This window comes from Budorcas taxicolor, chromosome 8 (assembly GCF_023091745.1).
Source record: "Budorcas taxicolor isolate Tak-1 chromosome 8, Takin1.1, whole genome shotgun sequence".
NCBI classification, from domain to species: Eukaryota; Metazoa; Chordata; class Mammalia; order Artiodactyla; family Bovidae; genus Budorcas; species Budorcas taxicolor.
Genome location: NC_068917.1, coordinates 104634080 through 104649499, shown reverse-complemented (window position 1 = coordinate 104649499; position 15420 = coordinate 104634080). Strand labels below are relative to the sequence as shown.

The 15420-nt window shown below is 36.4% G+C and overlaps 1 protein-coding gene across 1 annotated transcript in view; it reads right to left on the bottom strand.

Moving 5' to 3' along the window:
• Positions 1-3399: 3399 nt before the first annotated feature.
• The window catches only part of UGCG (UDP-glucose ceramide glucosyltransferase), a 37271-nt gene continuing 25250 nt past the window's right edge, over positions 3400-15420 (bottom strand). The window contains exons 3-9 of the mRNA XM_052644787.1: positions 13193-13295; positions 12391-12492; positions 10766-10878; positions 7552-7730; positions 5083-5169; positions 4402-4591; positions 3400-3570 (exon numbers count right to left, since the gene is read on the bottom strand). Coding sequence (XP_052500747.1) covers positions 3400-3570; positions 4402-4591; positions 5083-5169; positions 7552-7730; positions 10766-10878; positions 12391-12492; positions 13193-13295 — 945 coding nt within the window. The remainder of the gene's footprint in view (positions 3571-4401; positions 4592-5082; positions 5170-7551; positions 7731-10765; positions 10879-12390; positions 12493-13192; positions 13296-15420) is intronic.

Sequence of the window (15420 nt, the reverse complement as noted above, 5' to 3'; positions counted from 1 at the left end):
GTATATCTAACCCCCTGTGATCATAGCTTTCACAGTGGACGTCTCAGCTTTTTACTCTAAAATAAGGGCAAGGGCTCTTCAAAGTTTGCCTAGCTATAAAAACTCTAAGACCTACACACAAATTTTGTTGATCATTTCTGAAACATTAGAATTAGAAGTCTACTTTACAGACCAAGAGGAATGAGCTTGTTTAGTAGGTCAAGGTGCTAGGTGTGGGGCCTCTGGCAGGTCACAGCCAAACCCCTTCTACAGTCTTTCTCCCTTGGGATTGGCTCTCCAGTTAAAAGCATTCTTCTCTGAGGGCTGGTGGTAAAACAGGCCTGGGGATGCCTCCAAGCTTGGGAGGAGCCTGGTCGTGGCTAGTGTGCGGGGTGGCACGTAGTCTATTTCTCTCTGAGGTCTCCAGCAGTGAGGCCACTCCATTCGTCTGCTTGGATCTACCTTTCCTAGCCATTGGGTGGTAAGATCTCAGAGGCTGAGATCAGGTTGTAAGTGCAGGTGAGAGGAGACTAGAGGACCACTGAGTATTTTCTAAATGGTTTAATGGGCCAGGAATTTTCAAATCTGCCTGCACAGAGCAAGGAGCAGTGCTCAGGCTTCACCCAGAATAATTAAAACCAGATTTCAGAGGCAGGGCCCAGGCATCTGTAGTCTTTAAAAAAGATTCTTCAGGTGATTTTAACATTAGGCCAATACAGAAAAGCCTGACTGCCTGATAGCTCAGTTGGTAAAGAATCCACCTGCAACGCAGGAGACCCCAGTTAAAATCCTGGGTCGGGAAGATCCCCTGGAGAAGGGAAAGGCTACCCACTCCGGTATTCTGGCCTGGACATTTCCATGGACAGTACAGTCTATGGGGTCCAAAGAGTCGGACACTACTGAGCAACTTTCACTCATTCCCTCTCATCTCATCTGTAGCACAGGTAAATTTTCTTTGAATAATTCTGCTGTGAATGGTAGAACATGTTATTTATAAAAATATAAAAGACATGAAATAAAAATACATTATTGCTAATGTTTTGATTGTATTCAAATTTTTTATTTTTTGAAAAACTTAAGACAGTGATTTTAAATAATAAACATGGTATATTATAGACACTTTTTTTTTAGACAGTTTATTAAATTTGGACTCCTACAGTTCTGCTGTGATGCTTTCTTCAACATGTATATAATTTCTTATTATTTTTTATCATCACTTCAAACTTGCTAATAAACAAACAATCGCTCTGTCTGCTTACGTGAAACTTCATTGGAAGGAAATACTCCACTATCACATAAAAAACACATATACAGAACAGTCATTTATTTTAATATTTACAAACACAAGAAGTTTGTCCAGCCATTTTGGTTCTGCTGTTACACTGCCCATACTGAGATCAGCAAAAAACTAAGGAATAAGCAAGATTTCATTTCAGCAGTGCAAAAGATGGCATCAACCAAACTTCATTAAACAAAACCAACAAATCACAAACATGGTCAGCAAAATTCAGCTTGTATGACAATGACAAATAAATAGAGTGGGTCACAACTAGACTGGTTTGCACTGTGCAACTTTCCTCAGGGAACAATACTACCCCCCATTTCACATAGAAAGGAATATGCATCAAAGCCTTTGTTCATGAAGAAAATGCCCTTCAAACAAATTCATCATAAGGCAAAAAAAAAAAAAAGAATGAAGCAGTTTGGCCCAGAGAAAGCTTGCATATAATGTGTACACACAGTATATACAGGTTTACCGATACACTGCCATTTAAACCATGTATATACTCATTACACAATTAAATGAAACTGGCTCAGTGAAGTGAAAAAGTATTCATATAAATATGTAGTTATTGCTAATAAGTGACACATTATGCTTTGACATGGAAACTGCAGAAACAAAAAAAAAAGTTTGAAGCTGCCATATTGCCAATGTCAGCCCTGCAGCAGGCATTCATAGGGACAACATGCCATCCGTTCCTGAAGCAAAAGCAAAAAAATTCCACTACAATAAAAAAAGAGAGAAAAGCTTACGCACTGTCCCTTACATTTTCGCCTTTTTTTTTTAAAAAAAAACAAAAACAAGTCCAGTTCACCACAAGCTAAGCACAACCTGACAAGCGGGTTTAGCGGCATGATGGGGAGAGAATAGTGAAACAGAGCATGCATTTACAACCGGAACTGTTCTAGTCTATTTTGTCATACAAACTGGAATACAAAAATCCAATTTAAATAAGACTAGACTAACAGGAATTAAAAAAAAAAAACACACACAGTAGACTTAGTTTGATACTGATTAATTTTAAGAGTAAAACTCATTCTGTCCCCTCTTAATACTCTACTGCAATTTATTTCTTGATGGCTAGAATATTTATTTACTTAAAAAAGATATTAAATACCTGTATCATGAAATTACATTCTTAACAATAAGACAGACTGTGTAAGAAAATAGCTCATGTGTGAAATGTGTCTGAAATGCATTTTTCCTCACAACTATCAAAACATTCACTCACACTAAGACAAACCCCCCTCCCCCCAGCCCCTGACAAAAAGTTAAGGAAACATGGGGTGGGTCAGGTGAGGGGCAGGGAAGGAAAGATTCACCAGCACAGTGATTAACAATGGTTCAAGACAGAACCAACAAGAGTTGGTCAAAAAGATGCCTTCGAGACATGGCTACAATTAAAAACCAAACTCAACCACTTTTGGTTCATTGCGGTGAGACCGAAAAAATATTTCTCACAGATTCATATAAATACTAGACTCCAGCTCTCTTGTTATTATTACTTTTAAAGTTTTTTCCGTTTGTTTTTTGCAAGGCCTAGCTATCGTATTACAATTTATATTTGCTCTGCAACGACTACAAGAGGTAGGCATGAAGCATGAAAAAGTTTCTCAGTTAGTACCTCATTGTGGGCGCTCCACTGCATAATAGCTTTCACTTTAGACATGAAAAGGGATTACACCTTTTAGTCTCTTACCACCCCAACAAAGCTGCTGCCATCTCATACATGTTCTAAAAGAGTGTACTCACCAGTAAGAAACTTTCTCTACTGAAGGATACTGTCATCGTGTTTGTTGCAGAACATTCATTTATATATAGATTTATTTATATACTTTTAAAAAACAAATGACAACAACAAAAACCAAACCCAGGTTCCTAGAACCAATTCTCTTGATTCTCTACTTCCACAAAATAAAATATAACCGTTTGGCCAAGACTACAGATGTGTTTTTTTTTTTTTTCTTCCTTTTTTTTTTTCACAGATGCAAGCGCCATGCAAAAATAAATTAAAGAACAGATACCAAAACATTTTACATGTGATAAAACTACTGAAGGTAGATTTTTTAAAAGTACTTATATAAAGATAATTTATAATACTTCTCTTTTTTCCTTTATGTACAGTCACAAAGCTGTAGTTATACATCTAGGATTTCTTCAGCTGTGCCTCCACAGCGCAGTCTGTAGCGACCAGTTCTCCAGCTTATCGTTGGGTCCCATAATGCAGACAAAAAAATGTATATTGTCATGGATTCACGGATGAACCAGGCTACTGCATAGTCAAGCTTTGAAAAACACAGCGTGCCACCCTAGGAAGTAGGAACATAAGTAATTCACTGACTGATTACAGACCCGGTTAAAAAGTGAGGTACTTCGTCTAACTCTGTAAAGACATCACATAAAATCAAGTTTGGGGCTTCCCTGGTGGCTCAGTGGTAAAGAATCTGCCTGCCAATGCAGGAGACGTGGGTTCGATTCCTGATTCCGGGAAGATCCCACATGCTGTGGAGCGATTAAGCCCATGCGCCACAACTACTGAGCCTGTGCTCCAGAGCCTGGGAACCGCAACTACTGAAGCCTGTAAACCCGTGTTCCACAACAAGAGATGGTACTGCAATGAGAAACCCGTGCACCACCCAGCACAGCCAAATGTAAAATGCATACATAGAAACTATGTCTGTATAACCAGCTGAAAGTTGAAAATCAAGTTCCATTTTGTGTCCACATTCCACTAAGGAAACTAATGCTTAATTTGATTTTAATCTTCACGGGGGGGCTAAAAAATGGCTTTAGACAATATAACAGTCATGTTATATTGGTTAAGAAAAATGTTCATTAGGAACAGAAGCAGTATTAACATAAACTGCTATCCTAACATATTTTAAGTTTGAAGACTTGTCAGTTTGCTTCAACATCATTTTTTTTGGATTCTTAATAAAAGTGACTATATAACCAGCTGAAAGTTGAAAGTCAAGTTCCATTTTGTGTCCATATTCCACTAAGGAAACTAATGCTTAATTTGATTTTAATCTTCACTGGGGGGCTAAAAAATGGCTCAGACATATTTTCAACTTTTTCTAAATCAAAACTATTTTAGTTCCACCAAATGATCTCCAACCTTTGCACACCTATCCACATACCTGGACACCCCTGAGTTGAATGTAGTCAAATATAAACCATGCCAGGCAATGACACATGAAAAATACCATAATATCCCATCTGAATACATGGTGGGCTGCCCATCCAATAATTAAACTGGCAACAAAGCATTCTGAAATTGGCTCGCAAATTATTGTAGCAGGAAGCATGTTAATTCGCAGTTTGGTCCACCTTGAAAAACAAAAAAAAGGATTTTCTTTAAACAACAGCCTGATTACAAGACTAATCAATTTTTCTCAAAATGATCAACATTACATCCCATTAAAGGCCTTTTACATAAGCTTTAAAGAGTATTTAATGAATCACTTTTCTATATTTATTTAGTGTCTCAAAGAAAAATGTCTATAAATTTATTTGCATGGCCTATACTCTGATGAGTTAAGATCATAAAATTCCAGGGGTAAAAATGTTAGAAAATAGAGGTCAGCATAAAAAATCGCAAAGTCTCAACATCTGTTTTTTGAAAGCTTACAATGGAAAGAAAATATACTGAGACATTAACTTTATTTTAATGAAGAAGTTAACTTCTCTTTTCTGGAACAAAACAAAATCTGACTTTTCTTTTTTTTTTTTTTTTAAACCAAGTTAAGACCATGTAAAAATACTCCTCATTCCCTTTTTCTTTTAATAAAGTATAAAAAGAAGAAAGCCAGCTGACTTACCTGATCATTCTGGACTGAAATTGAGAAATTGAGTATGAGCCAGAGTTTTGCATTGCAACTTGAGTGGACATTGCAAACCTCCAACCTCTGAAAATTAAGACAGTTATAAAATGAGCTATGATCATGAACACATACATGCAAGGATGACAGGTTATGTATTTATTCACTACTATAAAGGGTGAGCAGCGTTATTTACAGTAGCCAAGATATGGAAGCAACCTGTCAATCAACAGATGAATGGATAAAGAAGATGTTGTCCATACATACAATGGAATGTTGCTTAGCCATGAAAAAGAATGAAATCCTGTCATTTACAACAATGTGGATGGACACAGAGGGTATTATGTTCAGTGAAATAAGTGAGACATAGAAAGATAAATATTCTGTAATCACTTATATGTGGAATTTAAAAAATAAATGAATGACTAAACAAAAAAGAGACTCACAGAGTTAGAGAACTACTGGTTACCAGTGGGGAGAGGGAAGGAGGGAGGGACAAGATAGAGGAAAAGGATGAAGATATACAGACTACTATGTATAAAATAAATAGGCAACAAGGGTATATTGAATAGAACAGGGAAATACAGTCATAATTTTGCTATAACTTTAAATGGAGTATAATATATAAAAATACTGAATCACTATGTTGTACACCTAAAACTTTATAATACTGTAAATCAGCTATTCTTTTTTTTTTTTCTTTTAAAGTGAGCAACTGCTAGTGTTTAGGGTGAGCCTCGTCCTAGGATAGCACCCTACATAGGGTGTATCATACTTAAACACATTTCAGTCATTACAGAAGCCCATGACAGTACCACTTAAGAACCGGAAGGAACTACAACCCCTCAGTTCACAGCTTAATAAACTTAAAATACAGACATTCTGAAAGTACTAAATGGAGTGGGGCCTGTATTTAAGTCTCTGAACACTACTAACCAAAAAAGGAGTAGTGGGGGATATGTATGTGAATATTCAAGAAGAAATATAAACCAAAAGTGGCATTCCATATCTCACGAGAAACAATATGAAACCATGGACCACTAACACCACCAGATGATAAGTTTGAAAACATACTTCAACTTTTAAGATCACACCTTCAGTAAATTATCACACAAGGAAACAACCCCCTTTAAAAAAGCAAATGAGTGTTATTTTGTGATAGAAAAGTGTGATTAAGCCAATCATGAATCATTAGGCAGCTTCTTAGCAAAGTATCAAATAATCTACTGAGAAATTTCAAAATTTGAAATCTCATTCTTTAAATTTTCACCTACTGGCTTTATGACTGCACTGATACTTTTAATTCTTGTAAAACACATAAACATTTACATTCATAATAATGAAAATTTACAGTCACAGAGAAGCTTCAATTTAACCACTTCAAATCACATACATTTTTTAAGAGTTTAAATGTATTTATTTTATTTTTTAAATTGAAGTACAGTTAATTTACAATTATAGTTTTCAAGTGCACAACAAAGTGATTCAGTATTTACTGGGTTGGCCAAAAAGTTCATTTGGGGTTTTCCCATAATATCTTACTATATATGTGTGTGCTAAACAGTAGGCCCTTGTTTACTTGTTTTATAAATGATGGTGGTGGTTTAGGTCGAACCAGGTCGTGTTCGATTCTTGTGGTTCCATGGATTGTAGTCCACCAGTTTTCTCTGTCCATGGGATTTCCCAGGCAAGAATATTGGAAGGGGTTGCCATTTCCTTCTCCAGTGGATCTTTCCTACCAGGGATCATACCTGCATTGCAGGCAGATTCTTTACCACTGAGCCACCAGGGAAGTCCCCTATTTTACATACAGTAGTGTATATATGTTAACCCCAAACTCCTAATTTATCTCCTTCTCCTGACCTCCACTATCCCCTTTGGTAAACATTAAGTTTGTTTTCTACATCTGTGAGTTTGATATTTGTCTTTCTCTGTCTGACTTACTTCACTCAATATGATAACCTTTAGGTCCGTCCATGTTGCTGCAAAAGACAGTATTTCATTCTTTTTTATGACTGAGTAACATTCCATTACATATTCAGATCACATCTTCATCCATTCATCTGTCGATAGGCATGTGAGTTGCTTCCATGTCTTGACTATTGCAAATAGTGCTGCTATGAACACTGGGGTAAATGTATCTTCAGATTAAGACTTTTCTTCAGAAATATGCCCAGGAGTGAGACTGCAGGATCATATAATAACTCTATTTTTAGTTTTTCAAGTAAATTCCATATTGTTTTTGAAATCGCATTAATTTGAAGAATGTAGAGAAATTAGAACATTTATTTGCTTCATTAGTGTGTACCTGAATAATTAGCAGGAATTACATTCTAAAAGTATTAAACTATTCTGTACTTACTAGCAAAAAATAAAATAGCGCTTAATCCACGGGTTTAAGAAACAGAAAAAGCCAACATAAGTTCGAAATAAAAAATACAACAACCTAATTTAATTTAGTTTTCTTACCGGTCAGCTATTGCTTTGGCCATAAAGTAATCTTCAGCAATATACTGAGCAAAAGCTATAAGCCCTCCTGCTTGATCTAATACATCCTTTCTCATTAAACAAGACATTCCTGTCACACATTTGAAACCAGTGACATTGGCAGAGATATAGGACCTTGGATGAGAGGTTCCAAAATACACCTGCCAAGACAAAACCGGAAACATACGTGTACAATTAGAACTTTACGTTAGAAGTATGATGTTTATAAATTCCTTTTCCTAATGAACTTAAGAATGATTGGGTGAACAGTCTATTATTCTTACATAAACTACCTGAATAAACAGCGGTACAAAATAATGTTTACATATAGCAAGCAGTCAGTAATTTCTAATTTGATTGACTACTCTTGTTATTATCACTTTTACAAAGAAGTAGTATGTACTTCGTGGAGTAAAAAGTATATTTTATTCTCAAATAAATACTGTCTTTCCTAAAACTCCAAGATTTAAAGATTTATTGAAGTAAAACAATTTGAATTTAAATAACAGAGGTGAAAATATCACTAACTGATATACGACATTCATGTTCAATGTATCCTCTTTTCATACTCTTCACATAAATGTACACACATCTATACACACAGGTCTATGTACATATGTGTATGTGTACATGCATGCACGTGGCTATACACACACAACACTCACAGGCACGTCAACCAAAAGAACAACCCTATTTCTTAATTTCTTTTCCTGTATATTTTTGTAGTTAGCTGTTTCCTGCCCGTCACTAAGCTCAAATTCCCTATTTTTCAGTGTGTTTTTCATAAACAGGGTGAACACTAATAGTCTCCCATTTTACTGCCCCTTTCATAACGTGCTTTGGAGTCATCAAAAGTGCAAACTGCTAAACTAACGGTAGGATAAAATGGTCATCCAAACTTACCCAACTTCTCAGATATAAACCCTATTTATTATTTATGTCTTAAATATGTTGCCTTTCTACTTAGTCATCTCTGTATCCTAGGGGGATTGGTTCTAGAAGCCCTGGACCAAAAATCCACCAATATACTTTTTGTGTATTATCTGTATCTGTCAGATTACTTACCACACCTAATACAATGTAAATACTACGTAAATAGTTGCTGGCTCAAGGCAAATTCACATTTTGCTTTTGCAACTTTTTTTTTCAAATACTTCGAGTCTATAGCTGGTTGAAGCCACAGATGTAGAACTCACAGATATGGAGGGCAATAGCACCTCGAAATGGAGAGAAGTGATCTTTCTTAACGGCAGAAATCACATCCATGGCATAGAATAAGCTAATAATCACAGACGATTCAGAACGTGATTTTTCCTACCTAACCTATGCCCAGACTGGAATGAAGCCCTAGTATTTGTGGGATAGAACTGAACCAAACTTCTAAAACTAAAAGCACCTATCTTAATTCCTTAAGCAGTTATTAAGTGAGGTTTTAGGAATGAGGTAGGACTGGGCACTGTGATGAAGGCTCCCATGATTTCTTTATAGACTGGAATAATTCCTCGGGCCTATCTCCATTCACTTTAAGTAATGATGACTTTCAGGGATTAAACCTAAACTGAGGGAGGAGGGCATGGTAACCCATCCCAGTATTCTTGCCAGGAAAATCCCATGGACAGAGGAGCCTGGCAGGCTATAGTCCATGGGGTCACAAAAGAATGGGATAGAATGGAAGCAACTAAGCATGCATACATGTATGATTCACACTGCCAAAGGCTGAATGCAAGTTTCTACACTGTACCCTTTACCCTCAAATGATTGCAATTCAAAAGAATATAAATACAGATATGCTTCAGGTTGGTATATTTGGAGATTGAAACTGTATACCCTTCTGTTATAACATTAAGACAAGTCTTTTCTCCTAATGTTTAACAGTACAGGAATGGTGAAGTATAGGATACACTTATATAACAAACTATGATCAAGCCAATAAAAATTGCTTTTATAAAATAATACTAATGATATGGGGAACAGTTTATGAAGTAACTAAAATAAGATACAAATTACTTTTGGTATAATCTCAACTTTGCTTTTTAGAAAGTAAACAGAGGGGGAAAAGTCTTAATGCTAAAATAAACTAATTTTTTAAAATAGAAACTTCCTCTAACTGGTAGGGTTCTGGGAGTGGTTTGTGTTTTGATTTATTCTGCTCATTATACTTCCTCCTAACTTATAGTTTCCTACACGTAAGTCTGTATATTGTTAAGCTGTGGAGTAAAAATGGAAAACACGAGTTGTTCAGATAATTTTAGAAATCTGTTGTAGAAGGAAATCAAGTGGATTTTACAGTGATTCATATGAGCAATTTTCCTTTTTTTTGTATGTACTGAAATACTTCATGATACTTAAGATGTATAATTTGCAGACTGCATCTTTGAAAGAACTATATAACACATACTTTTATGTAAGTCAGTAATCCGGAACTGAACTCAAGAATTGAAAGTAAGGACCACACGGAAAAAGAATATACTGTGCTAAGCTGGTAATAAGACCACAAGGCATTTCCTGGGCACATCTGTTCCTTGCCAGAGCACAGGAAGTTCAGTTGGGAGGGATTCCGGGGCCCTAAGCATTTCTTCACTAATGAAAACAGCTGCTCTCAACTTGAGGCTGCCAGTACTCAGCAGGTTGTGTGTGTGCTAAGTCACTTCCGTCGTGTCCAACTTTTTGTGACCCTATAGACTGTAACCTGCCAGGCTCCTCTGTTCATGGGATTCTCCAAGTAAGAATACTGGAGCGGGCGGCCATGCCCTTCTCCAGGGGATCTTTCCGACCCAGGAATTGAACCTGCATCCCTTACGTCTCCTGCACTGGCAGGTGGGTTCTTTACCACTAGCACCACCTGGGACGCTCACTCAGCAGGTTAAAGCAGACTTAATATAGTTAACTTCAGGACTTCCCTGGTGGCTCAGAGTTTAAGTGTCTGCCTGGAATGCAGGAGACCAGGGTTCGATCCCTGGGTCGGGAAGATCCCCTGGAGAAGGAAATGGCAACCCACTCCAGTACTCTTGCCTGGAGAATCCCATGGAGGGACGAGCCTGGTAGGCTACAGTCCATGGGGTCACAAAGAGTTGGACACTGAGCAACTTCACTTTCACTTTCAGGCACCTCAGCCCAACTCTCAGCATAGCCTCAAGCTTCTGGGAGATTAGGGATCTGATTATACAAGCATATTATCTATAAGCATTGTACTTACCTGTTCTAAAGTAGCAGCAAAGCCCTGTCTGTCTGCTACATATGGCAGCCCGTGAACCAGCCCTACTTTTTCTGTCATTTGGTTAACCATGTCCGTGAGTGTGTCTGGAATCACTATGATGCAAAAGAAAAAGGTACAGAGGGAGAGGGGAAAAAAATTTCCTTTTAGTAAAATGCCCATGAATGTAATATATTCTGTGAGTTACTAAATTCTTAATAAATGTTTTCTTTGAATATAGGTCTAATAAAATGAATCTCAATCACTTTTCCGAGTAGAATAGAAAATTTCAAAAAGGGTAATATATGGTAGGGAATTTATTCTGGACCTTTGCAGGCTGTTAAATACCTAATATGTACCAGAGGTGGGATGTATCTTGAAAATGTTAGCAGTCCTTGTTTCTGAACCTCCAGTCTGGAGTAATGGACAATGTGTCCTAGTGGAAAAGGTACAGGAGCGGAACTCCAAGGACCTCAGTGTTCATTCTGGCTCCTGCATTGCAATCACAGGAAATGAGCCTCCTCTTTCTGAGAGTAGGAGATGTTCTTTCTCTTAAAACTGCTAATTAGAACTGAATGAGAATATACCTGATGGAGGTTTGTACACTGAAAACATAACAAATATATGACAGTAAACAATTTAAGACAGCAAATGTGAAAAACGAACCTAACCTCTGACCAAGAACTGTTAGTCCTGTAATGATCTAATTAAGTCGAAGTGCCACATTTACTACTAATTTTCAAATTTTAAGCTGATAAAATTTAAATCATTGTCCCATTTTTAAAGAGAAAAAAAATCTCATATGATTTTACATGTCTTCATTTTTATTTCCTTCAAGTGTTTAAGAACTCAATCTACTGTATAAAAGTGCTTTTGGACCTTATTTATACAAGTCGTCTGGGAAGTGCTTCTCAACTGCTGCCCTGCAGGTGACAGGTGGCGTGTCCAGAGACAGTCCTGATCGTCACAACCAGCAGATATGTGCTACTGGTAGGGGCCAGGGATGCTGCTAAACATCTGCAGGACGGCTCTGACTACAAAGAAGTACCCAGACCCAAGGTGGTGAGGTTGAGAAAACTGAGGTATTAGAATATAATGGAATCATATGGAACACTGAAATTATAAGTATAAATGTTTTTAAAATCCAAATATACAAATTATAATTTCAATATATAAAAGGTGTCCTGCAAAAATCTGCTAAGTAAAAAGCCATGAATGTGTTCTAAAAATGCATGTAATTCCAGTAAAATATGTACCAATTAACTTCTGTCCCTTTGCATGAGATAGTATATTGCATATGAATATCACTTGAATAAGAGAAAACTTAGACCCATGAAAAAGCTGATTATACCACAGTTGTGGTATAATGTACCACAACTGTTTTTTTTTTTAATGTTTGGAATTTTCTCTTCAAAATGAAAGCATTTTCATATGTGTAACATTCTAGTTTAGCATAAAAAAACTTCAAAATTTTAGTAAGTATAATTTGACATACTACCATGAAATAATGATAAAATCACTTACTTTATTAGGTAAACTAATATGATTGATAAATGTATTTTCAGGTTGCTCTTGGCATTTTATTATTGAATGAATAATTTTATAAAATAAGTAAGAAAAAACCTTACCTCTTATTCCACTATCACAAATCCATATAAGATCGTACTTCGCAACTTCATATCCTGGCATTAAATTATTAATCTTAGGATTAATGCCAACCTTTTTGCCACCTAAAATTTTAAAAGTATAGCAGTGAACAATTCATGCCATATTGAAAATATTTTCTATTATACATATACTTAGTAGAGAGAAGTGAAAAGTACTTGCATATTTAATAATTAAAACAAATATACTTTAACATCATGCTTATTATTCATAACAACATATTTAGAAAAAAGTTATTCATTCTCAAAAAGAAAGTACATCATTTATCTTTGAAAATTCATTCGTTTCAGTTTTCTAATTCAGAGCTTGCGTTAACGGTAAACATTAATAAACATTTAATAGCAAGTATATCTCTAACAAGCGTTTAGAATAAGTCTGTAGGTTTTGGGGAAAATATTCTTTTTGCAATATTATAAGAATGAATTCTACCACTCAATCTCAATTATAATCAATGAGATATAGAAAAGGCCATAGATTGAAATTATTAAAGAAACAAAAATAACAGATTCTCATGTGTGGCTGATGAGTAAAACATAATCTGGGATAATTTTGTTAATCCCTGATATGAAAAAAAAAATTTGTATTTATAACTTGTCTTCTCTAAAGGATAGAAACACCTTTCACTATATCTAACAAATATGCATAAAGCAAATATGTTAATAACTTTAATGGTGTCTAGGACCCTAATCTATAGTTTAATGCAAGGAAGATTACTGATACTTAATATATTAAAGCAGAAAGGTTATTGTAAAATTTGTTACTTACCTATAAACAATCTAGCATCAACATTTGGATATTTCCCAAGAAGCTTCTTACACACATCAATGGCTGGATCATCATGGTCTTGGACACAGAGGAGTACTTCATACTAGTCAAAGAACATATTTTATGTAAATTAACCTCTTACAAAGATAATCACTTATTATTAGCACTTACTGGTGGATCAAAAAGCATTAAGAAAAACAAACAATTGTACACACAAAGTTTAGAAGTTAAGAGAGTATTCATAATGGATGCAAACACTTAAGGGATTATCAAGTGTTGCTTTAACTGAGAGCAACTTCTCCAGAAGTGGCCTGTTTGCCAGCCAAAGAGAGAATGAAGAGATTGGCAGGGCCCACAGCTGAAGCATGGCTGGATTCCCAGCTTCTCCATGCCATCATCACTGAAAATCTACCAAATGCTCACAGGGTGGCCAGCAGTGTAAAAGCAACACAGAAAGCCAGAGAAATGAACACACCCTTTGCTGTCTAGAAGCCTTGTCTCTGAACTTACTATTATTTTATCAAGGTGCTAAAAATTACATATCAAAGACCATTATGATACGTTTAAAGGGCTTTCCCAAACTCTCTCAAGACAAAGTGAGATTAGATTTTCTGTTGAATAATAATTTTCTGAAAATAGAATCTGACTGGATTAAAAATGCAGGGATTCCCAGGTAGCTCAGTGGTAAAGAATCTACCTGCCAAAGCAAGAGACACAGGGGACACAGGTTCCATCCCTGATTTGGGAAGATCCTCTGGAGGAGGAAGTGGTGACCCACTCCAGTATTCTTGCCTGGGAAATCCCCAAAACAGAGGAGCCTGAGGGGGTTGCAGAGTTGGAAGCGACTGAAAGCACACACGTGTGCACACACACACACACACAGGTATGCACGCATCCTCCTAAGAACATGCTTAGCCTTTTAACTATGAAAACACCCAGGATTTAATTTTGCTCAGAGCTATGTTTACTCTGACAGTAAATTACGGAAGTCATTCCTTAGCACTTGGCTGGCTGTGTCAAAACCATCCTGGGACAGTTTTTTTCCAGAAAGAGAATACTGGGCCCCATCCTTAAAGTTCTGAATCAGAATCTCTGAGGTGATTCTGACACATAACCAGGTTTATAAAATCCTGAGCTCTAAGTTACGATTTTTTGTAAACTACTAAATTTTTTCAAAAGTGTTTGCTTTCATACATAAAGATGTTCCTGTATTAGTGTGTGGGCTATGTATTCTAAGCAGTAACTTTTTTCAAAAGTGGTGATAAATTCACACTGACTCTAAAGCAAATTTCCTACCAAACTCTCTTTCTAAGATAGACTGAACATTTTTAAGCAGAGGAGGAAAGTTAATTATGTCCACGAAAAAAGATAACAAAGTTATATGATCTAAAAAATGCAAAGGTGGCTCAGCGGTAAAGAATCCATTTGCAATGCAAGAGATGCAGGTTCAGCCCCTGTGTGGGTAAGATCCCCTGGAGAAGGAAATGGTAACCCACTCCGGTCTTCTTGCCTGGGAAATCCATGGACAGGGGAGCCTGGTAGGCTACAGTCCGTGGGGTCACAAAGAGTCGGACACAACTAAATAACTAAATAAACAATAGCATACAAGGCAGAAGGTAATGGGAAGGCTTGTTTGCTTTAGTTCCATTGATAAGCATACACAAGTAAAAAGTGTGGAAAAAATGCATACAGTGCCTTGAGTGCAATAATTAGTTACTGTTCACCTAATATACAGTATCTCAGCAAAAAGTGGCAGCATAGAATTTAATAGTTGAGCACTTAAGGACCAGGACTAAGGTAAATGAAAGTTTAGCTAACAAGGTAAGATTTTTTTTCAAGTGAAAAAAAAAAGTTTTCTTAATAATTTAAGTAGAGGGGCAAGCAATATACACTTTCCTCATACTTCCTATCTGTAGTTATTACACATTCCATCCAATATCTACCTTCATGATGACTGACCAAAATTACCACCTGAGAGGTACTGAAATAACTAAGCAATTTTACAGCCACTGGTCTCCAGAAATCAGATAAAAATCTGAGAACAGGATGAGCATCATTCCTGCCACACCCTAAAATTTCTTCAAAGGTTGACTCTAAGTCCCATAATACGTCAGCCACCTTCCCAACCAAAATTTTTGCTTGAACCTCCAAGAGGCAGTGACCTTAATGATGAAGATTAGAAAGGTTAAGTGGCTTCCCGGATGGCTCAAAAGGTAAAGAATCCACCT